Source organism: Carcharodon carcharias, chromosome 3, assembly GCF_017639515.1.
Source record: "Carcharodon carcharias isolate sCarCar2 chromosome 3, sCarCar2.pri, whole genome shotgun sequence".
Taxonomy (NCBI): Eukaryota; Metazoa; Chordata; class Chondrichthyes; order Lamniformes; family Lamnidae; genus Carcharodon; species Carcharodon carcharias.
Window position 1 is genome coordinate 226,564,790 of NC_054469.1, and position 22,837 is coordinate 226,587,626.

At 42.7% G+C, this 22,837-nt stretch overlaps 2 protein-coding genes across 6 annotated transcripts in view; one reads left to right on the plus strand and one right to left on the minus strand.

The window, feature by feature from the left end:
- Nucleotides 1–11,745, plus strand: part of zdhhc3a (zinc finger DHHC-type palmitoyltransferase 3a) — a 51,543-nt gene extending 39,798 nt beyond the window's left edge. The window contains exon 7 of one of the 2 annotated variants that reach the window (XM_041183660.1): nucleotides 11,394–11,745. In XM_041183660.1, coding sequence (XP_041039594.1) covers nucleotides 11,394–11,579 — 186 coding nt within the window. In that variant the 3' untranslated portion in view covers nucleotides 11,580–11,745. Of the gene's footprint in view, nucleotides 1–3,560; nucleotides 4,863–11,393 lie in introns of those variants that run through there. The other variant, XM_041183659.1, reaches the window with a different exon arrangement.
- Nucleotides 1–22,837, minus strand: part of tmem42a (transmembrane protein 42a) — a 31,053-nt gene that overhangs the window by 3,402 nt on the left and 4,814 nt on the right. For 2 of the 4 annotated variants that reach the window (XM_041183665.1, XM_041183664.1), the window contains exon 3: nucleotides 1,264–1,340. In XM_041183665.1, the coding sequence (XP_041039599.1) occupies nucleotides 1,278–1,340 (63 nt within the window). In that variant the 3' untranslated portion in view covers nucleotides 1,264–1,277. Of the gene's footprint in view, nucleotides 1–1,263; nucleotides 1,341–20,477; nucleotides 22,065–22,837 lie in introns of those variants that run through there. The other 2 variants (XM_041183662.1, XM_041183663.1) reach the window with 2 other exon arrangements.

Here is a 22,837-nt window from a genome sequence, read left to right on the forward strand (position 1 = left end):
TGTTCATTAAGGGATAAATATTGGTCAGGTCACCGGGCATAACTCTCCCACTGTTTTTCGAAATAGTGGCCATGGGATCTTTCACATCCAACTGAAAGTGCAGATGGGATCTCAGTTTGACATCTCATCCAAAAGACAGTGCAGCATTCCCTAGATTTTTGCACATAAGTCATGGATGGAACTTGAACCCACAATCATCGGACTCAGAGGCAAGAGTGCTATCCTCTGAGCCACATGTGTTGAAAGCTGATTTGCAGCAGCAAATTGAGAGGGTTGGATAATTACCTGGAGAAAACAGTTGATCAGGTGTGTATGGGATGTACCGTGGAATACTTCTGAGACACTCGCACCAACCAGCTTGGTGAAAACCTTTTGAGGCTGCTCCTTGCGAGGAAGGGTGGGACGTGGCGGAGCAGCTGATCGGATTGTGTCAGTCTTCGGCCAGAATGTTTTCTGTGTCAGGCGGGAGTGAGCAGAGGTGGTTGCGAAGCCATCTGCTGCTTGCGATCGGCTCCGCTCCGCCATTTTACACGGGCAGGCCAATTAAGGCCTGCCCAGTGTACGACGCAAGCGGCAGTGCTAGTGCTACCTGTGCAGGCGGGGGGAGGAGGGAGAGTTGGGACTAGCACTCTTTCGTGCGTTCAATCTCCCTAAGGCATGGAGCTGCCTCAGGGAGATTGAAGCACTTTTGAAATACATAAATATAATAAAAATTTATTGAAATATGTGCCCTCACGTGACTGTGTCACACGAGATGGGACATGTTTATATTTTTCTGAAAAACTTTTTATTTCACTCGTAAAAGCTTTAGGAAACCTCATCCTGCTCGTGGATGAGGTTTCCTAAAAAACGTAAATGCCACTTGGCCTTTTAGCCTGCCCACCAACCGTAAGGATGGTCGGGCAGCATTAACTTGAAATGAATTACATCGTTAATGGCCTTAATAGGCCTTTCAATTAGCGGTGGGTGCACAGCCTACACTTTATTGTTAGAGGTGAGGGTGGAGGTGACAGGGAGAGGGGCTTAAGAAGACAGCTTGCAGTAGAGAAAAGAAGCTGGGCATTTTCCTTGCAATTGAGGGTGATCCTGGAATGGTGCGTGGTTTTTGTGTTTTAAGTGGTCCAGCCAGATCTAGCGATGGATAGCTAAACTAGTTGCTCACATTTCCTTTCAAGTCTGTACCCCTTGGACTTGGGGGAGTAGAGAAAAGGACACAATTTTGAATCATTTATGTTCAAGAAAATAATTAAATGGAAATCTTACGATCGCGCTCTCTGTCAAATTTGGTGAAGATGTCCTTGGCCCACTTGCCAGTTCCGCTGGTCCTCCCAGGCCCATTTCTATTGAAAGAGATGAAATTTATTACTATAAAATTCTCCAGGTTAAGGGTAGATTCGATACAGGTGTACAAAATCATGAGGTGGTTTTTGCAGGTGGATGGGAGAACCAGTAAGGAGATTTAAAGCTAATTGACATAATATCTAGAGGGGAGATTAGGAGGGTTTGTTTGATTCACATGGTGAGTTTCAACAGTAACTTTCAAAGGGAAATTGGATATACATAGTTAAAAAGGAGAAATTTGCTGGCTATGGGGAAACAACAGCGGAGTGGGGTTTGGATAACTCTTTCAAAGAGATGGAACAGGCCTAATGGGCTGAATTTTAGGTGGGATAATGGAATCATTGAGGTAACAAAAGGAGGAGAGTTAAGGAAAGCACTTTAGGTGAGCTGTTGGCCACACTAAAGAATAGGAAATACTGGATCAGTCTAATGGATCTATTGCTTATTTTTACTAAGCTTTAATGCTGATGTATAATCTAACCATCATTTTGATAGTCCCAACCTACTGAATAAAAACTGTACTATCTGTTTCTCACCTTTTCCTTACTTTTCCCTCTTCAACTAACTTTAACTTTTTGTTCTTGTCTTTTAACACTGCAGCCTATCATGGGAATAGCGATGGTATCTGCACAAAACCTTTACTGATATTTGACCTTTAATGATCCAGGTATATGTTCTACATATGTGAAATATCCATCTGCTTCATTTAACTAAATGTTCCTTCTCCTCTGGAGTTTGGTTGTTCACTTTATCCTTGACATAATTATCGCATTCCAAGGAAAGGGAATTGGCGGGGGTGACGGGGGTATGCTTTCTGTCTCTCACTTTTAAGGTCCTGATGGCCTTGCTGTAAAATGCAGACGTGTCCACATCTCGGATGTTTGGAGGAAGGAACAGGTATTCAATAGATTGCAGAAGTGCCCCAAGCACATCAATGAGGAATAACCTCTTCTTAAATGTACATTCTAGTGTTCCATTCCAATTTTACGGAAATCCCAATCCAGAAGGAAAATGCCGTGGTAAATTAGTTATATTTCTTTCTCAGTTTTGGCCTGAAAGTGGATGCATTTATGAAGTGCTGTAAGAGGAATCCAATGCTTCAGATTTAATCATGGGTTTCAAAAGGAAATTGGAAAAGCACCTTCAGGGAATAAATTAGCAGGGTTACAGGGAGTTGGCCAGTGAGTGGGACCAGCCAGCATGGACTCGATGGGTGGAGTGCTCTCCTTCCATGCTGTAATTCCATGTTCTATGATTCTATGACTTAAAATTAGCATTTGTTTACCACAACTTTCCTCTCATTTAAGCCTCTCACAATGGATCCTCAGACATTAAAGCATTTCTACAAAGAGTTGGGATTGGTAAAGATTTAAAGGAATTGCTCCCTTTAACTATTATGCTTATTTATGTAAAGAGGCTTATTTTTCAATATAAAACTGACCTACTCTAGCAGATTACACAGAATGGGTAATTTAAAGCTAGTCCGACTGAGATTGGGTGTATCTGTTTATTTGGTGGCCCATTACTGCTGTGACATCTTCACTCAAGCATAGAGGTGTGTTTATTTGGATAATAAGAGACAGAGAATATTGGGCTTGGGCTTTCTCTTGTCTGCCTTGCCAACCTATCTGAAAAAAGAGGTGCAAGGTTACGGGGATAAGGCAGGGGAGTAGGAAGAGGTGGAATGCTCTTTAAGAAAGCCAGTGCAGACTCGATGGGCTGAATGGCCTTCTTCTGCACTGTAAAGATACTGTGATACTGTCTAGACTAAAACTCCTGCAGAAAGAGCTTAAGGACATTCCCATGGAAATTTTTGAAACGTTCCATCACTGAGATCGCAGAAACATTGGGGGAACACATTTCAAAATTTCCAAAGGTTCTTCAGCTGAAGAAAGCCCTGTGTAGTGGGTTCCCATGTGAAGGAATTTTGTCATAATTTATTGTCGCTTGGTAGTATAGATCTAGAGTATTACTGAAAAAAGAGACATGCGCTCCTCAGGACAGATGCAAGAGTGCCAAATTTCAAAGGGAGCAACGGTTTATACTGCAAGAGCTCTAATCAGCATCCTTTTTTCAGGCAGTATAAATTGTTGCTTTATTTGAAATTTGGCATTCTTGCATCTGTCCTGATGAGTCCGGATGAATATTCTGGTGGATGTTATTGACATCGAACTGATTTTGCTGCAGCCATTACATTGTGTCATCATAATTGTTTCTAGGGCATTGAGCGTCTCAAAAATGAAACGCCGACCTGGGAGAAGAAAGTGGGATGGGAAGGAATGAAAGCAGCGTTTGATGGAAACTTCTCCTTGGGATGGTTCAACCCGTTCTCTGGTCTTCAATGCAAGAAGACGGCCCAAGCAGTTAATACAAATGACTTAGAAATGACTAAGGAAGATGTCACGGAAGGATTAACTGAGCAACAGCACTGAGTCGCTATTTAAATACCACACTTGCCCTCTAACAGGCTGAAAGGCTTTTTCAATTTGCTGGACGTAATTTTAAAAATAAAACCGCTCACAGGACCAGTGACAGATTCCAACGGAGTGACGTATGTAAAAACAGCTAATGAGGAATGTGTTCTGTATGTCTTGGCATCATCCTTTAGTATTATTCAGTGTTAGTATTAATAACATTTCTTTTGCTTTCCAAACAAGACAAATATCCATGGGTGAAAAGTAACATTGGAAGATGTTGGTTTGTAAAATGTTTCTAAGCATTATTTGCGTGGAATCTTTAAAAAACTATAATTTTAATCTGCATTTCCACCTCCTACGGCAGTGAGTTTGGACAGGGCAGAAAGGCAAATAAACTCCAAGATCTCCACCGTCACTGTGCGAAACTACCAGTTCCTGGGCCCAGCCACCTAAGCCTTGACCCTTTGCTGAATTATCCAGGGCTCTGTGCCTAAACTCCATCCAGTTCTATAGGCGAGGGCCCAGTTAGGACTGAGTCATTTTCTGAAAGAGATTTTTGCAAAACTTTAATCACCTCTTCCTTAACAGTGTTCATTCCCAGTAGCTAATGGATTTATACCAAATGTGCCCTGCGAGATTTTGCAGTCCCCCTTTATCAATTGTGTACACAGCCCCACAATTCTGATGGCGAACCTCAAGAGTGGCTCCACTGTTACGATCTCTGTAGAGGCCGGTAACTGTTTAAAGAGAAATTCGAACTTCCAGTTGTTAGCTGAATGGATGATGCATCGAGATATCACATTTTAAAAGAACTTTTACCGTATCAATGACCAAAGACAAAACACTATTAATTAAGTGTTATTTTATTTTCTAGGCAACTTGTACTTTAAACACTGAACAAAATGTGACCCTTTCTACTCTTACCCACAACCAAGAATCCCAATTTTGTTACATTACTTAGTATCTTAAGTAGACATGTCCTGGAACCAATCCTAAGTGTTTCATGCCTCTAACGGTATAATAAAGTGGACCTTTTGCAACTATGTTTTGTGTAACCCAGAAGTATATCTGCGCCTTGTATAAATTAAACAACATCCTTTTTAAGAAGAGTTGGCCAAAGTGCATGTGTTCAGGAAAGTATTCAAGGACAAACCTTTTGGAGGTTGGTGCTCCAGTTGAAGATAATGAGCTTTGCTGAGGTTTATCCTTTAAAACCTTGTTACAGTCAGTTCCCAGTAAACAAATAACTTGATTCACACCACATTTTTTATTCAGACCTCAAGAATTCAGAGTTTCCTGCATGCTGTTAGTTGAAACCAAAGACAGTTAGAAATTGATAGTGTTTCCTCTTATTCCTGTTATGTACGAACATACGAATTAGGAGCAGGAGTGAGGCCACTCGGCCCCTCGAGCCTGCTCCCCCACTCAATAAGATCATGGCTGATCTGATTTTAACCTCAACTCCACATTCCTGCCTACCCCCGATAACCTTTCACCCCCTTGCTTATCAAGAATCTAACTAGCTCTGCCTTAAAGATATTCAAGGACTTTGCCTCGACCACTTTTTGAGGAAGAGAGTTCCAAAGTCTCTCAACCCTCAGAGTAAAAAAAAAAAATTCCTCAGTTCTGGCCTAAATGGGTGACCCCTTATTTTTAAACAGTGGCCCCTAGTTCTAGATTCTCCCATGAGAGGAAACAACTTCTTCACATCCACCGTGCCAAGACCCCTCAAGATCTTATATGTTTCAATCAAGTTGCCTCTTATTCTTCTAAACACCGGTAGATAGAAGCCCAGCCTGTCCATCCTTTCCTTATAAGACAGCCTGCTCACTCCAGATATTAGTCTAGTAAACCTTCTCTGAACTGTTTCCAACACATTTACACCTTTCCTTAAATAAGGAGACCAATACTGTACTCAGTACTTCCGATGTGGTCTCACCATGCCCTGTATAAGTGAAGCATAACTGTCTATAGTTTGGTAATTTCAACAAAGCAATACAAAGGTGTAAATGTTTACAGTTTTGGTTATGGAACCAGCACAAAAGTATGAATATAATGCCTCAGTAATTAGTCAGCTAAACTTTGTTCGTTTTAGCCTTGATCAGACCACATCTGCAGTACTCTGAGCAGTTCTAGACACTACTACACCTTAGAAAAGGTTATATTGGCCTTGGAGGGATTGCCATGTAGATTTTTCAGAATGCTACCTGAATTCCAAAGGTCACGCTACAGGGAGAGATTAATCAAACTACAGTTGTATTAAGGACGTCTTGTGGTGCAGTGGTAGTGTCCCTATCTCTGGGCCAGAGGCTCTGGCTTCAAGTCCCACTTCAGGACTAGATGGCCATAGAAGGTGTGTTCATCATGTGGCCCAAAGGTTGATTATCAGCCTGTAAATCCTTCCAATATGCCTGATGGCAGTGGGTAAAGAGTGGGAGGGTTTCCTAGTCAGCCAGACTGCAGAAAGCAATGGCAAACCACTGCAGTACTTTGCTAAGCTTAATTATGGACCAACCCAATGGAAGACTATGGTGGCAATGTTCTCCTAGGGCAGGGTACCTGGAGGAGGAGGAAGATTGTACTTCTTGGATTTTAGAAGATTAAGGGGTGGCTTAATCAAAGTTTTCAAGATATTAAAGGGACCAGGTGAGGAGAAACCATTTGTGTTGATTGGGGAGTCCTGGACTTGAAGGTATAGTCTAATAACTAGAGCCAGACCTTTCAGGAGTGAAATTAGGAAATATTTCTCCACACAAAGGATGGTAGAAGTTTGAAACTCTCTTTCACAAATGGCAATTGATACCAGATCAATTGTTTATTTTAAATCTGAGATCGATCAATTTTTGTTAGATAAGAGTATTAACAGAATTAAGGGATATGGGGCAAAGGCGAGTATATGAAGTTGGGTCATAGATCAACCATGATCTCATTGAATGGTGGAACAGACTCAAGGGGACAAATGGCCTCCTCCTGTTCCTATATTCCAGCCAATAGGATTGAGTATAATGCAGGGGTGTGTGGGTGGAGGCGGAAATGGATATTTTCAATTTCTGTGCCCTTAGAAACAGTTACAAATCAGGTTTTGTTGGTTGAGGAGGGAGATTGCCAGGAAGAGAACATTAATTTTGCAGACAAGTGCCACCAGGCATTTTTGAATGGTGTCATCCTGTTAATGGACTGCATTTTGTGGTCAGCGGTGAAATGACTGTGCCCGCTGCCAACCTCAAAGAAAGTTGCACACAATGGTTCAGTGATCAGTTTGGCAACGGATTTCCTATTAATTTAATTCTGCTCCAAATTAAGGGAATCCCTGTCTAGCAACAGGCTAAGCAGCCAATCACCTTGAAGAATTCTCATAGACAGAAAACCAGGAAATGAAAAAAAACACTGATCATCCTTCACTTTGAATCATTTTACAGAGACTGAAATAAAGATTGGAACACAGGGTTTAAGGGAGAAATTGAACCATCAGAAGCAAACCTTAAAAAAAAAATAAAATTTATGGAACATTTTCCATCAGAATGGAAAAGTTTTAACATACATCCCACAAATGTAAAATTAGTTTTTCAGGGCCAGAGAGGTTGTTCAATAGTAGTGATGACTTAGTACACTGTTAAAAGCTCAGTTACACATTCAATGACACAGCATTTTCAAGGGTTTTTACAGCGGGACTAATTGCACAAAAAGTGGAAGTTCACGTCCAATCAGTGATTTCTAAATGCTTTCCGTCTGTGAGGACTTCACTAGTGCACCCTCTGGCGAAGATTAATATTACTGACAGCAACTTCTGGATCGCCAGGTTTGACTGCGCATGTTCGGATGCCAGAAGTTGCTGTCAGTTTCAGAGTAACGACAATGAATGCTAACACTTTTGCCATCACTGCAGCCACAAAGTCAGGGCCAATATATTTGTTTAAATAAGCAAAATCATTGGGTTGCTTTATTTTGGCAATGGTGACTCCTTTGAGCAAGCATTGTCTAAATGTTTTGGGACATTTCCTTAAAAACTGGAAGACATACTTCTTGAACTGGGCTGGTGCTCGAACAGAACACTCACGTGCTAAAGCTGCTTCAATGGTGAAGCCACACCAGTTCTGCACATTTGATTAAATAACCTCAATAGCTTTCCAAATCTGAATTATGCAAAATGCCTAAAGGAACTTTCTTTCCCCATTGAAAACAAATACTTCTCACTGATTGAAGAATGTGTCATACATAGAGAAAAGCAGCAAGCCCCTGCAATGCAGTGTCAACTCTGCAGGTTGAATTATTGCTGAATGAATGGTGCTTAGTTGGTGATCACTATGCACAGGGGAAGTGATTGAGACATCCTGGTAGCTTAGCTGTGTTTGTATGTGCTGTACAAATTGCAGTCCCCTAAGGAAATGATAACAAAGTTGCATTTATATAGTACCATTCATGACCTCACAATGTCCAAAGTGCCTCGTAACCAATTCATTGTTTTTGATGTAGTTGCTGGTTTTGTAGACAGACACGGAGGACAATTTGTCCGCAAATGGCATTGAACCAGCCAATGGGAGAACTCCCTATCCTTCAAATAGTCCCAATGGATCTTTTGCATCATCTTGGCTTTTGTCACTTCCAGGGTCAATAATTCCAATGCTCTCCCATCCAGCTTCCCGCTCTCCACAAACGTCAGCTCATCCAAAGCATACCCACGCCAAGTCCCAAGCACCAATCCTTCCTGACCTCGGGATCTACATTGGCTCCCGGTCCCCTAATAACTCCAATATAAAACTCCCCCCCTATCGGGTTTAAATCCGTTCGGGGCCTCACACCCCCGCCTCACCAATAGCATCTAACAGCCCTGCAACCCTGAACCACCCCCAAAAGCAATTCTCTCCTCACCTAACTGTAGTTTTGTGCATTTCTCCCTCCCTTCAATACACCGTTGGCCCATGTGCTTCCACCTGCCTGGGCCCCACAGACTGGAATTTTCTCCATAAACTCTTCTGCCCCTTCCTCTCCCTCTACTTCTTAAGCCTATCCCGTCCGCCCCCCCCCACGTCCCCCCACACTGTCCCGCCACCCCACCTGTTCTAATATATCTCTCTTTACGCAAGTGACTATTTTTTTCTGATTATATCTCAGTCTAGCACTGCGGAGTGCTTCGCTAAATTAAAAGGGTTACAGTATGTAATTGTATGTTGTTCTTACAGTCACCTGCAAACAGCCTCCATTTAATGCTTTATCCAAAAGCTGACACTTCCAGCAATGCTGCACTGAAATGTCAGCCTGAGTTATGTGCCCATGTTTGAATTTGGACTTGAAACCACTGACTTCAAACTCAAATGCAAGAGTACCAGCAACTGAGTCAAGCTGACACAGAATGCCACTGTGTTTAGGGTGTAATACAAGTGGATGCTGAGAGGCAGTTTCCCTTGGCTAGAGAGTCCAGAACTAAGCAGGAAGAATAGAAAAACAGCATGTTATTTAAATAGAAAGAGATGGATCGCAGAACTCTGAGGTACAGAGGGATCTGTGTCCCCCGATAAATGAACCAGGAAAAGTTAGTATGCAGGTACAGCAAGTGATTAGTGTTGTAGGGTGTTGGATATAGTTCGGTAGATCTGAAGAAGCCTTCATAGTCATATGTAGGTAAACCATAAGTCTTTATCGACTCATAATTATTTACAAATATACAGTAAAGGGTACAAACTAGGATCTGTCTCCAAGCTTGCTGGTACACTTGGTTCTGTCCAACACTAAACTGATCCCTTGGTGTGGGTCATGTGCTCTCTTACATCACTGAATGGGTGGTATTATACTCAGTCCCACATTAACTCTATATGTACCAGACCCTTATGCTACAGTTAGGAAGACAGTTGTATAGAGCATTGGAGTAAGACCACATCTAGAGTACTGTGTACAGTTTTGGTCTCCTAATTTAAGAAGGAATATAAATGCATTAGAAGTAGTTCAGAGCAGGTTCACTTGTCTGGTACCCGGAATGGGGGGAGGTGGGGGTAATCGTAAAAGGAAGGGTTGGACAGGCTGGGCCTATATCCATTGGAGTTTAGAAGATTGAGAGGTGACCTTATTGAAATGTATCAGATCCTGAGGGGAATTGACAGGGTGGATACTGAAAGGATGTTTCCCCTTGTAGGAAAGATTACAACTAGGGGACACAGTTTAAAAATAAGGGGTCTTCTATTTAAGACGGAGATAAGAAGAAATTTTTTCTTTCAGAAGGTCGTGAGTCTGTGGAACTATCTTCTTAGGAGTGTGGTGGAGGCAGGGTCATTGAATATTTTTAAGGCAGAGGTAGTTAGATTCTTGACAGATAAGGAGTCAAAGGTTACGGGAAGTTGGCGGAATGTGGAGTTGAGGCCACAATCAGATCAGGCATGATCTTACTGAATGGCAGAGCAGGCTTGAGGGGCCAAATGGCCTGCTCCTGATTCTAACTTGTACATTCATATGAGTCAATGTCTCAGGGTAAGGGGTCAGCCTTTTAGGACTGAGATGAGGAGAGTCTTCCTCACTCAGAGTGTGGTTAATCTCTGGAAATCTGTACCCAGGGAGCTGTGGATGCTTAGTTGTTGAGTAGATTCAAGACTGAGATCGATAGATTCTTGGGCACTGAGGTCTATGGGAATAGGGCAGGAAAGTTGAAGTTCAGCCAGGATCTTATTGAATGCCAGAGTAGGCTGGTAGGGCTGAATGGCCAACCCCTGCTCTTATTTTTCATGTTCTTAGGCACAGAGTGGTGGTAAGTTAGAGCTGTCTCACAGAATGGACGTTCCTTAACAGACACTGACCCCAGTTGTGCTGTGTCAGGGAGGCACCAACAGCAGTCAGGAACTTCACAAAGTGAGGGCAAAAATAGAGAGAAAGAGTGCTGCCTTAGCCAGGTCTGCACATCTCCTTGCAGCTAATTTTGGAGCAACATTGGTTGAAGGCCAGCAACAAGGGAAAAAAATTTCACCCATGCACTCTCCTGTTTCCTTTTCCCAAGAGCTGGATCTCAGCTTCACTCTGAGGTCTCAGTGTTCTTCAAAACAGATGAGTGCTTTTGGAATCATGCTTTCATTGGCTGTGGTTCAACATTACATAGGCTTTGTTAGCTGGGAATTGCAGGTTCCATTTCCATCTCAGTTAAAGGTGGACTAATGCTATTAACTAGTGATGTTTAAAGGTGTGTCTTCTGACACAATGTTTAAATTTGGTTAAAATTAATGAAGAATTATCAACCTTCTTGGTGTTTCGCATGAGGGGAAAAGATATCCCAGTATAAAACTGTTTTAAAGGAGCACTAACAGTATTAAAGCATCAAAATCTTTTCTTGTTTGTTAAAGATGTCACATGATAACATTATTGACAAGTGTCTACTTGGATTTTCAGAAAGCCTTTGATAAAATGCTGCACAATAGGTTACTTCACAAGTCAGAGACTTGAATGGAGTCAAGAGTGGAAAGTTCCTGCAATGGATTAAGAATTGGCTCTATTCATGTAGGCAGGTTATTAATGGTTTGGAATCTGCTCAAACTGCAGATACCAGTGTTCTCTCTTAGGGATCATTGTCAGCACCGTTTTAATAAATGACCCATTTATGAGACCTTCAGTCTCATTCTCATCATTAGGGTGTTTATGCCCCTTAATGTTTTTCTTTAGATCTGGTGTCTGAGTGGCACCCTATTTCCTGCCAGTCACAGGAGGGCACAGCGATGTTATGGAGAGGTGGAAGGAAGCAGCCGGTCTGATGAAGAAAACATAAGGGGTTGGAAGGTCAGCTCGCAGTTGAAAAGGGATGCTAAGGTTGCAAACGGACTGATTCAGCCTGAGACAGTGGCCAGGTGAGGGGGAATGCGTGGATTGTGAAGATACAAAGCCTGTGTTGGATGGTCAAGACAATAGTTTGATCTGGAGGAAATTGAGACTCATTCAATACTGGATATTGAACAAGTAGATGGAAAACCTCGAGGTAGTGGAGGGCTCAAGCGATGTATCAACACAAGATCTTGAAATTAGAAACGTTTTGCTTGATTTTTCTTTCTAATAAATCAAAGTTGATGTGTGATTAGAATTTCTTTCCTCTACATGTACTGTTGTATCTTGAGTGTCATTTTCCTCTTGGCATTTTACAAATTGAAATTTTCCAGTTTTGATCTATTTTTTATGGTTTAGTCACATGTATTCCCTGTCACACAAGAGTGGCAACCTACTTCCCTTCAGTCCCAATTACACAGTCCGTCTTACAAAGAGCCTGAGGCACAAACTTAATACCTTAACCCCACAGTGCGAGGAAACACGAAGAATAAAGTTCACTTTAATATCCACAATATGAAAACAAACAGTTCTAATAAAGATCACAGACCTGAAACATTAATTCTCTGTCCACAGATGCTGCCTGACCAGCTGAGTATTTTTCCAGCATTTTCTGTTTTTTATAACAAATATTATCTAGAGTGTCTGATATCTGCAAGGACCTCACAAAATCTCTTTCTTAAATTATCTTCCTTCAGTTTAAAGAAACGTTTTGGTGAGTGATGCTCTAATATCTATTAACACAGCATTGGATAAAAAGCAGATGTTGTTAGAATTTTAGTTAACCCATCCAGAAAAGCCCTAGCCCAACCTCACCATTACAACATCCAATTGGGTTTTCAATAATTCCAGGGTTACCTTAACCACTACCCATCCTTTCCAACACCCACTCCACTATTTGGCCACTCTTTAAAATGAAGAACCTTTTGACATCAGTTCCTAAATTTACTGTTGATTAAAAAAAAATTTGCATTTACATAGCACCTTTCACAACCTCAGTATGGCCCATTTGCAGCTAATGAGGTACTTTTGAAGCGTTCTCACTGTTGTAATGTAGCCTGATATATTTTTTTCCTTCATGGCATCACTGGCAAGGCCACTTGCCCATCCCGAATTAAAAGTCACTGTAGGCACAGAGGCTGCTCTCTCATTAGAGAGAGAGAGAGAGAGACGACGGGTGGTGAGTTTAACCTGAGACTCACCGCACCTCAGGCAAGGGGCGAGGTTGAGAAGGTGGGGCCTTTGTGAATGGCCTCAGCTGGTAGGGGAATTGAACTTGCTGTTGGTGTCCTTCTGCATCCCCAACCAGCTGACTGAGCCAACTGGCCCCCACCAGGGCCCTTGAACTGAATGGCTTGCTTGGCCATTGCAGAGGACTGTTAAGAGTCAACCACATTACTGTGGGTCTGGAGTCACGTGCAGGTCAGACCAGGTAAGGGTGGGAGATTTCCTTCCCTAAAGGGGAATTAGTGAAGTAGATGAATTTTCACAACAAATTCAATTAATTGGGTTTAATTTTCACCAGCTGCCTTGGTGGGATGCATTCACCTCAGCCTCTGGGTTACTAGTTTACTGACATTACCACTGTGCCACCATCTCCCCAAATCTTTTATGCAGCGTTCTCCGTGGTGATTAATCTAATGTTAAGAAGAAACTCGAATAGGGCTTCTCATCTGGCTTTCAAGCAAATAATTAATCTCACCTACAACATGGCAGAAAAAAATGCATTTGTTAGAGATTGTTTAATGCAAGAGGAGTAATGCTGTGCCCCAACTGATGAGAAAACTGTGTTATAAATTAGATCTCTGCGCAACACAGCAGGAGGGTGTCTGAGACACCCTGTGCACATGTTGTTTCATGAATATAAACACTTGCATTTGTTAAACTATGAGATGCATCTAGTTTATAGGAGACAAAATGTGGCATGCGATTTTAAATACAAGATTCTGAAGGGGATGGAGAGGGTAGGCAGACACAGAGGTTGTGTTCACTGGCTAGGGAATCTAAAACACGGGGGCACAGTCTCAGGATAGGGAAGGAGGCCGATCATTTAGGACTGAGATGAGGATAAATTACTTCACTCAGAGGGTTGTGAATCTTTGGAATTCTCTACCCCAGAGGGCTGTGGATGCTCAATCGTTGGGTACATTTAAGGCTGAGATAGATTTTTGGGGCGGATTTTATGCTTCCCCCGCTGGCGGATATGAAGGCAGGATGGGGGACATCAGATGCAGTGGACGGACTGCATGTCGTCTACTTGCCTGCCCCCAACCTGTCCGAAAGTTTACAGGCAGGCATCCGGGGGGAGGGGTATCAGGCGGCCTGTCTGCCTTTGGGCCAATTGAGGTCTTTAAGTGGCCAATTAATGGCCACTCAAGGGCCTCACCCCGCCATTGCCAGTATTTTAACTGCCTCTACCATGCAGGAAACCCAGCAGCTTTAGCTATGTGGGCTGGTATCAGACGAAGGAGGAGGGGAGGGGGCCGATCTCCTTTGTGGGCCCATAGAGGCACCATCCACGCCCCCCCCCCCCCCCCACCCCCCTGCCCTTTTCAAGGTCATCTCCCCCTTTAACGCTCCCTCCTGGTGTCTTGCACCTGCAGCGCCCCCCCCCCCCCCCCCCCCCCCCCCCCCCACCCCCCCCACCCTCCTCACTGAGGCTCTGACTCCAGACTTACGTGGGCTCTTTGGTGTGATGGGACTGCCCTTTAGTCCTGCTTCCACCTGGCCCGCTGCTGGCACTGCAGAGCTCTCGGCCATCTGATTGGCTGGTGGCTCGCTAAGGCGGGGCTTCTGACTGAGAAAAGGACAGAGGTCTCACCTTACCTCCTGGCATTAAATCACGGCAGGGCAGCCTTTGGCATCATGGGCAGGCTTCCCACCGACTTTTAAGACGGGCGTGTGGGAACCGTGGTGCCCTGTAAACTCCAGCCCTTGGCGTCTCAGGGAACCAAGGGGTATGGGGAGCTGCCAGGAAAGTGGAGTTGAAGCCCAAGATCAGCCATGATCGTGTTGAATGGTGGAGCAGTCTCTACGGACCATATAGTCTACTCCTGCTCCTATCTCTTATGTTCTTGTGCATTGAATCTGGTGAACATCTGCATGCAGTTTGCCACTTTGGCTTAATTCAAATGAATTGCTTAAGCTCCACAAACCCAATTCAGAGATATTTTAAATGTAGTCTCGGAATCAGTGGGGATCTTCAATCCCCACTCTCAATTATCCAGTGTCCTAGCAACACAACCATCACTGCTGTACTGCTCTCTGTAATGGCTTGATAACGTTCACAAATCTTCGTTTGACAGATCTGGACTATGGCTCAACGTTGTATGAACATGTGTTGAAAACTGCAGCATTTTGCTTGGGGCAAATTTGATCTTTTCCCACCGGTTGGTTAATATTCCTGACTTAGCCCATTTGCGGAAAATTACTGCATGGATTTTTATGAGCACTGGAATGTTTAAGTTTTATAGTTTTAGGAAGCTTTAAAAAAATATTTGGAATAATTTTTATAATAGGCTTGTCAAAAAAACAAGCAACTGCTTTAACATATTTTGAGCATCACACAGGCAGAAAGCCCTTGGGGTTAATGTCTGCCTGTTCAGGAATGAGAGTGGACTTGACGGCTTTGAGAATAACTGGATGTCATCCCAATGCCTGTAAGGCTGTGCTTGGATCTGTTATTGAGATTGATGACATTCGGAATGATGTTAGATTAATGCGATAGAAACAAATTGGACCTCACAGTCCAGAGAGTTCTGATTATGGAAACCTGCTGAAGCTATGTGGCTGGCTCCCAGAATCGCTGCTGAGGGGCTTAACCAAAGGAGTGACTTAATGGTACATCACTAACTGTGCTGGAAGGCTTCATTTCTTCTGCATGCCAGCCAGTCTTTAATTCTCCCAGCCCCATATAAAGGCTGAAGTCTCACACATATTGGATTCATCTATGTTTTTTTTGGACAGAATTTTGTCTGCAGTCTTTAGGTTGGAGCTAGCATTAAATCTGCTTGCAATTTTGGCTGCAGTGATGCCAATATATTTTATGTTAGTAGTTCAGAGCACAGGATAACATCAGTGAGTAAAGCATATTTGCCACAAAGGGTGGCATTGACTGGGGGATAAATATTGGTCAAGACACTGGGGAGAAATCCCTTGATCGTCTCTGAAACAGCGTTGTCGAACTCTCACTATCTTACATAACTATGTAAAGTTATGTTTAGGTTGCTTTGTTTTGAAGCCGTGGGACATCATCAGAATTGTATTCAACCACAATCTGTAACTTCATGACCTCGTATATCCCTTACTCTACCATTACCATCAAGTCAAGGGATCAACCCTGGTTTAATGAACATGCCCGGAGCAGCGCCAGGCATAACTAGAAATGAGGTGTCAACCCGTTGAAGCAACAACACAGGACTACTTGCATGCCAAGCAATGAAAGCAGCATCTGGTAGATGAAACTAAGCAATCTCCCAACCAATGGATCAGATCTAAGCTCTGCAGTCCTGCCACATCCAGTCCTGAATGGTGGTGGACAATTAAACAAATAACTGTCGGAGAAGGCTCCACAAATATCCCCATCCTTAATGATGGAAGAGGCCAGCACATCAGTGCAAAAGTCACTGCTGAAGCATTTGCAACCATCTTCAGCCAGAAGTACCAAGTGCATAATCCATCCCAGCCTCTTCCTGAGGTCCCCAGCATCACAGATGCCAGTCTTCAGCCAAATCGATTCACTCCACATGGTATCGAGGAATGGCTGAAGGCACTGGATACTACAAAGGCTATGTGCCCTGACAACATCCTGGAGATTTGTGCTCTAGAATTAGCCATGGCTATAGCCAAGCTGTTCCAGTACAACTACAACATCAGCATCTACCCGGCAATGTGAAAAATTGCCCAGCTCCATCCCGTCTAAAAAGCAGGACAAATCCAACCTGGCCAATTACCACCTCATCTGTCTACTTTCAATCATCAGCAAAGTGATGGAAGGTATTGTTGACAGTGCTTTAAGCGGCACTTACACAGAATTAATATTCTGTTTGGTTTCCACTAGGCCACTTGCCTGGTTGAATGCAGCTCCAACAACACTCAAGAAGCTTGACACCATCCAGGACAAAGCAGCCTGCTTGATCGGCAGCCCATCCGCCATTTTAAACATTCACTCCTTCCACCACTACAGTGGCAGCAGTGTGTACCATTTACAAGATGCACTGCAGCAACTCACCAAGCTTCCTTTGACAGCACCTTCCAAACCTGTGACCTCTACCACCTAGAAAGACAAGCACAGCAGACACATAACAACACCACTCCCTGCAAGTTTCTCCCTAAACTGCACACAAACCTGACTTGGAACTATATCACAGTTCCTCCACTGTCACTGAGTCAAACTCTGGAACTGCCAGTGTCACCCAAAACCCATGAAGGAATGAAAAAAATCTAAAAAGAACAAGTTTCTCTAGCCTTCCCTCAAACCTAAGACTTCTGATAATGAGGATCAGCTTTGCTGTTCTTCACTGAACCGAATGTCCTGGCCTTGAATGTCTCATGCATTTCTCTGGGCACAGTATTTAATATGAGTACATTCTTGACAACACTGTATGGGTGTAACCTGATGGAATAAGACCTCCTGATATTCGTTGAAATAAAAATGCAGCATGTTCTGTAACAGGCTGGGGATGTGCTCCACCAGATTACAGTACTGTCCATGTGACAAAGTCAAACATTAACCTCCTTGTCTGACCAGAACATGATGCAGTTCAAATCTGACTTGCTTTGATTTCTATATGACCGATTTAGCTCTTTTGGAGGAGGTTAAACTTGCCCTCGCATGTGGATGAAAAAGATCCCTTGACCCTATTTTGAGGAAGAGCAAGGGAGTGCTCCCCAATTTTCTGGCCAATCGACCTCATTGACACAAGGGGGAGAAAGGAATATAGAGATAGGTTGGGGACATTTGACGAAGAAACATGAGCTGAGGCTCATGAGGAGGAGAAACACCAATGTGGATCTGTTGGGCTGAGCGGCCAGTTAACGTGCTGTAAATACTATCAAATCAATGTTACTGCAAAGTAACTTCAAATACATCAGATAGCATGTTACAGGTTCTGGATCCTGTCCTAGATATTGGGGTTTGAACATACTATGCATTATCTAATTATAAAGTGGTATAATCCAGTGTTGTAATAGTAGGCCAGAAGTGGTGTCAAACGGTAGACAAATTTTTTATGTGTGCACTTCAATCTTTTAGAAGATTAAACATGCACTGTAAAATGCAGCCCAAATTCATGTTGCTTTATTTCTTAGACAGCAAGTGAACAGAGTTATAATCAGACACACTGTCAATCTGTTTTTCAATAAATACAAAATAACAAACACACAAGACTTCCCTCTCTGTCTCAATTTCTGGTGATAGACTGTCCATCAATATCCATTACAAGCCTACCGACTCCCACAGCTACCTCGACTACAGCTCCTCACACCCCGCTTCCTGTAAGGACTCCATCCCATTCTCTCAGTTCCTTCGCCTCCGTCACATCTGTTCTGATGATGCTACCTTCAAAAACAGTTCCTCTGACATGTCCTCCTTCTTCCTTAACCGAAGTTTTCCACCCACGGTGGTTGACAGGGCCCTCAACCGTGTCCGGCCCATCTCCCACACATCTGCCCTCACGCCTTCTCCTCCCTCCCAGAAACATGGTGGGGTCCCCCTTGTCCTCACTTATTACCCCACCAGCCTCCGCATTCAAAGGATCATCCTCCACCATTTCCAGCATGATGCCACCACCAAACACATCTTCCCTTCACCCCCCGGCAGCATTCCATAGGGATCGTACCCTCCGTGACACCCTGGTCCACTCCTCCATCACCCCTACTCCTCAATCCCCACATATGGCACCTCCTCATGCATACACAAAATAAGCAACACCTGCCCCTTCACTTTCTCACTCCTCACCGTCCAAGGACCCAAACACTCCTTTCAAGTGAAGCAGCATTTCACTTGCATTTCCTCAAGTTAGTCTACTGCATTCGTTGCTCCCAATGCGGTCTCCTCTACATTGGAGAGACCAAATGCAGACTGGGCGACCGCTTTGCAGAACACCTGCGGTCTGTCCGCAAGAATGACCCAGACCTCCCTGTCGCTTGCCATTTTAACACTCCACCCTGCTCTCTTGCCCACGTCTGTCCTTGGCTTGCTGCATTGTTCCAGTGAAGCTCAACGCAAACTGGAGGAACAGCATCTCATCTTCCGACTAGGCACTTTACAGCCTTCCGGACTGAATACTGAATTCAACAACTTTAGATCTTGAACTCCCTCTTCCATCCCCACCCCCTTTCCGTTTCTTCCCCCTCCCTTTTGTTTTTTCCAATAATTTATATAGATTTTTCTTTTCCCACCTATTTCCATTATTTTTAAATCTATACCTTTTATGCCCTTTTAGTCTTATTTCACCCCACCCCCACTAGAGCTGTACCTTGTGTGTCCTGCCCTCCATTCTTAATTAGCACATTCTTTTAGATAATATCACCACCTTCAACACCTTTGTTCTTTTGTCTGTGACATCTTTTGATTATCTGCCATCACTGCTTGCTTGTCCCTACAACCACACCACCCCGCCCGCCCAACCTTAAACCAGTTTATATTTCACCCCTCTCCTATTTTTACATGGTTCTGTTGAAGGTTCATGAGGATTTGAAACGTCAACTTTGTTCTCCTCCGCCGATGCAGCCAGACCTGCTGAGTTTTTCCAGGTATTTGTTTTTGTTTTGGATTTCCAGCATCTGCAGTTTTTTTTTATTACTTCCCTATGTTGAGTCGGCTGAACACTTACACCAGCAGCTTTTGGCTTAAAACTTGTTAGTGTGGGTTTTTGACTGCACTTTTATGTCCATATGTTCACAGCTAGACATGCTAGACAACCTCTGCTGGATTTTAAGAAAGCCCTTAAGGGACAGAAGTGGAGAGTTTTAATCAGGGAATTTCAGAGCTGAAAGCATGGTCATTAATGGTGAACAAGAGATGGGCTGGGGATGGTGGAAGGGCAAGGGCAGGATAAGAGGAATGGCAGAGTTGGTTAGGGAGGGGAGCGGGGGGGTGTAGAGATAAGGATTGGCAAGTTCATGAAAGAATTTAAATAAAAGGATGAGAATTTTAAATGTGTTGGGGAACTCTGGAGGTAATGCCACAGAGGTGGAAAAAGAATCCATTGCTATAGATGTACTGGCTACAATTAGATAAGGAAGAAACAAAGCAAGAGTGGTTAGCCTCACGAAGGAGGCACATTGTTGGAGGACCATATGGTCGACTGTCTCAAAGTCTACACGTATGTGACTTTGTAACTGTGGCGGGTAAGAAACCTGATTGGGGAGATTCAAACAGAGTTGCAGGTTTGGATCTGAGAGATCTGATTTAGTAAGTAAGAAGGATGAAAACAGAAGCAGCTGAATGGATAGTTTCTAACTTGATAAAGTGATTCACGAGTTCCGTGTACTTGTATTGGTAATACTTAAACGATTCCTAATAACTGGACTACCATAAATTGCTTAGTTGTAAGTTTGCACAAAAATTGCAGATATTTCAGAGATCCAGCTCCTCATTACTTGGAAAAATTTAATACTGCTGTGCAAAAGAGATAAATGATATCATCCATCTGTAAGTATGAACAGAGTGAATCTGTATACATTTGAATTAGCAGGTAGTGTACTTGATTACTTATAATTTATATAACCATCCCAAATCTCTGCATATAGCAATTAAGTTAATGAACAGTGCTATGACTAAATCATTCATCTCAACACAAAGCTTCTGTTCCAATACATAATGTTTCGCTCTATTGTGGAGCGGGTGAGGATGTTTGTGATTTCAGTAGAAAATAGTGAACTTTTGAGGGTTCATAATTTGTACAACATTTTGATAAGGATGTTTTATATAAAATTTATTTAGTCAAATTTTTAACTGTCAAATTTCAGCTCTGTTGTTATTTCCATACATTCACTATGGGGAGGAATGTGTTACATTGTTCAAGCATTGCTAAACGATTATATACAAAATGTGGCTATGAGGCGTGTTTTCTGGTGCAACAATTTACTAAATGAAGCCCTACACCTGTAAAACAAGACCAAAAACCTGGTTTCCTAACACAGGGTTAACTGATGTTTTCATCATGCTACACTGGTGAACAAATGAGCGTTAAAGGGATCACACCGCAGACAGTTCCACATGGTCAGCTACCACACAAGGAGGATCTGGAATGGTGGTGTACGCATTTTTATTTTATGCTCTTGCAGCTTTCCTCAGATTTATTCATTAGACTTTTGTTCCCCCCCTCCTAACAATCTTTTACAGGAAGATTCTAACATGGATTGAATCCAGTTTGTGTGTACACAGAACCTAACTCACCTCAAGTTACAGAAATATAATCAAAATTAGAAGATTTCTTAATCTATATGGAACTATAAGCCTCAAATTTGGTAGGAATTTAACCAACTCCAAATGTTGGAATGCCCTCAATCTCCTACTGTATGATTGACAGGACTCCCAGAGAAACTGCTCAAACATCCATTGACTAAATTCAGCAGGGGTTCCATCACTTACTGTCAATGTCACAGCATGAAAGTGAACGAGACCCAGGTAAATCTCTACTTATACAGTTCTAACTTTAATTTTCTTGTCTTTCTATTATTTGGTTGAAGTGTTTTTGAATTGATGCTTGTTCAGGGTTTCATGAACAGGAAACCTTTTGCTTTTGTCCTTTATTTGACAGGATTGGTTTCAAGCATCAGAGCACTTAAATATCAGTTGCTTCAGAACTCAATAAACATTTGGTTAGGAATGATCACATGTATGTAAGGTTAGCAGGAGGAACAACAGCATATTCTGGGACACAGTGGTTCATGTTCTGCTGTAGCTAAGAAGATGGTATCTGCAGACATCACCAGCCAGCATGACATGTGGAGATGGATAGATAGCCCATAATTTTGCTCCATAACTTCTGTGTTCAAGAAATTCTGTGGAATTTATCCAGAGAATTAAATGGTCAAGTAGATGCCCATGGACAGTGGAAAGGGCAGGCCTTATATAGGGGACTTTTCTTATTCTGTAGGCATTCTTAAGGAAGCTCTTCTAGTGATTGGAAAAATAAGACAGTCCTGTCTGTCTCATTTGAACCTTATATTTATCTTTATTACCCTAAATGGTAAAAGCCCCTACCTTGTTTCTGCAAATGATGTCAGATGACCATAGCTGCAAACAGAGAAAACCAGGAGAGAGACTTTCACCATGCTCTCAACAGTTCAAGTTCATTTATTTCTGGTTACCCCGTTACTAGCAGTGATTTCCAGAACCCCCAAATATAGTTTATTCCTCTTTTTTGTAAGCATCACTTTGGTCCTTCATTTCTTTAACTGTGTGAAGCAGAAGCAATCCGCATAAAGTCATTGTGATTCCAATCCACCATAACAGCTCATGAACTTCTCTGAAGAGCAATTTTCCAAGAAAAGCCTGAAATAGAGAAACTACATTGGAAAAAATAAAAATACATTTTTCCTCTAGTAGGTCAATGTAAAATATTCAGCAGTGCTTTTGTAATGGAAAAACAATCTGAATAGTTTGAGGCCAGTAATGGCTTCCAGAAACTCAACTGCTTTACTCTAAAACTGAAAAATATGAACCTCTTTACTAATCAGTTTAAATGAATGATTTCCTAATGTGACATTTACATTTATTAAATGTAGGAGATAGATATCCTCTAAATGCAAAAAGGGACCCACTACTCCTCCCTTGACCCCACTTCCACTAAACTGTAGACCACCCAACTTCTTTTCCTTGCCCTGGTAATAGCTGACATCATAACTCCATCTCCTCAGATGGAGTCCCCTGCCAATATTGATGCTTCCTTCAACAAAAACCCTCGGCCCCCTGTTCCATGCATAAATTGTCGTATCTCCAATTTATCATTCCTGTCCAATATTTATAAACATGTCATTTTCCAATTCTGTACCTATCTTTCTTGCTACTTCCTGTTTGAATTGCTCCAATGAAGCTGCAGCACCAAAGTGGTCCTAACCAGTCACAAATGCCATCTGCTGACTATGATACACTATACTTCCTCGACCTCTTTTCAACCTTTGACACAGCTGAGCGCACCTCCTTGCTCCAATGCTTCTTCACTGTTGTCCAATTCAGTAGGACTACCTTCACTTGGTTCTACTCTTACATACCCAATCGCAACCATAGCACCTCCAGAAATGGCTTTTCTTCCCATTTCTGCACCATTAACTCCAGGGGC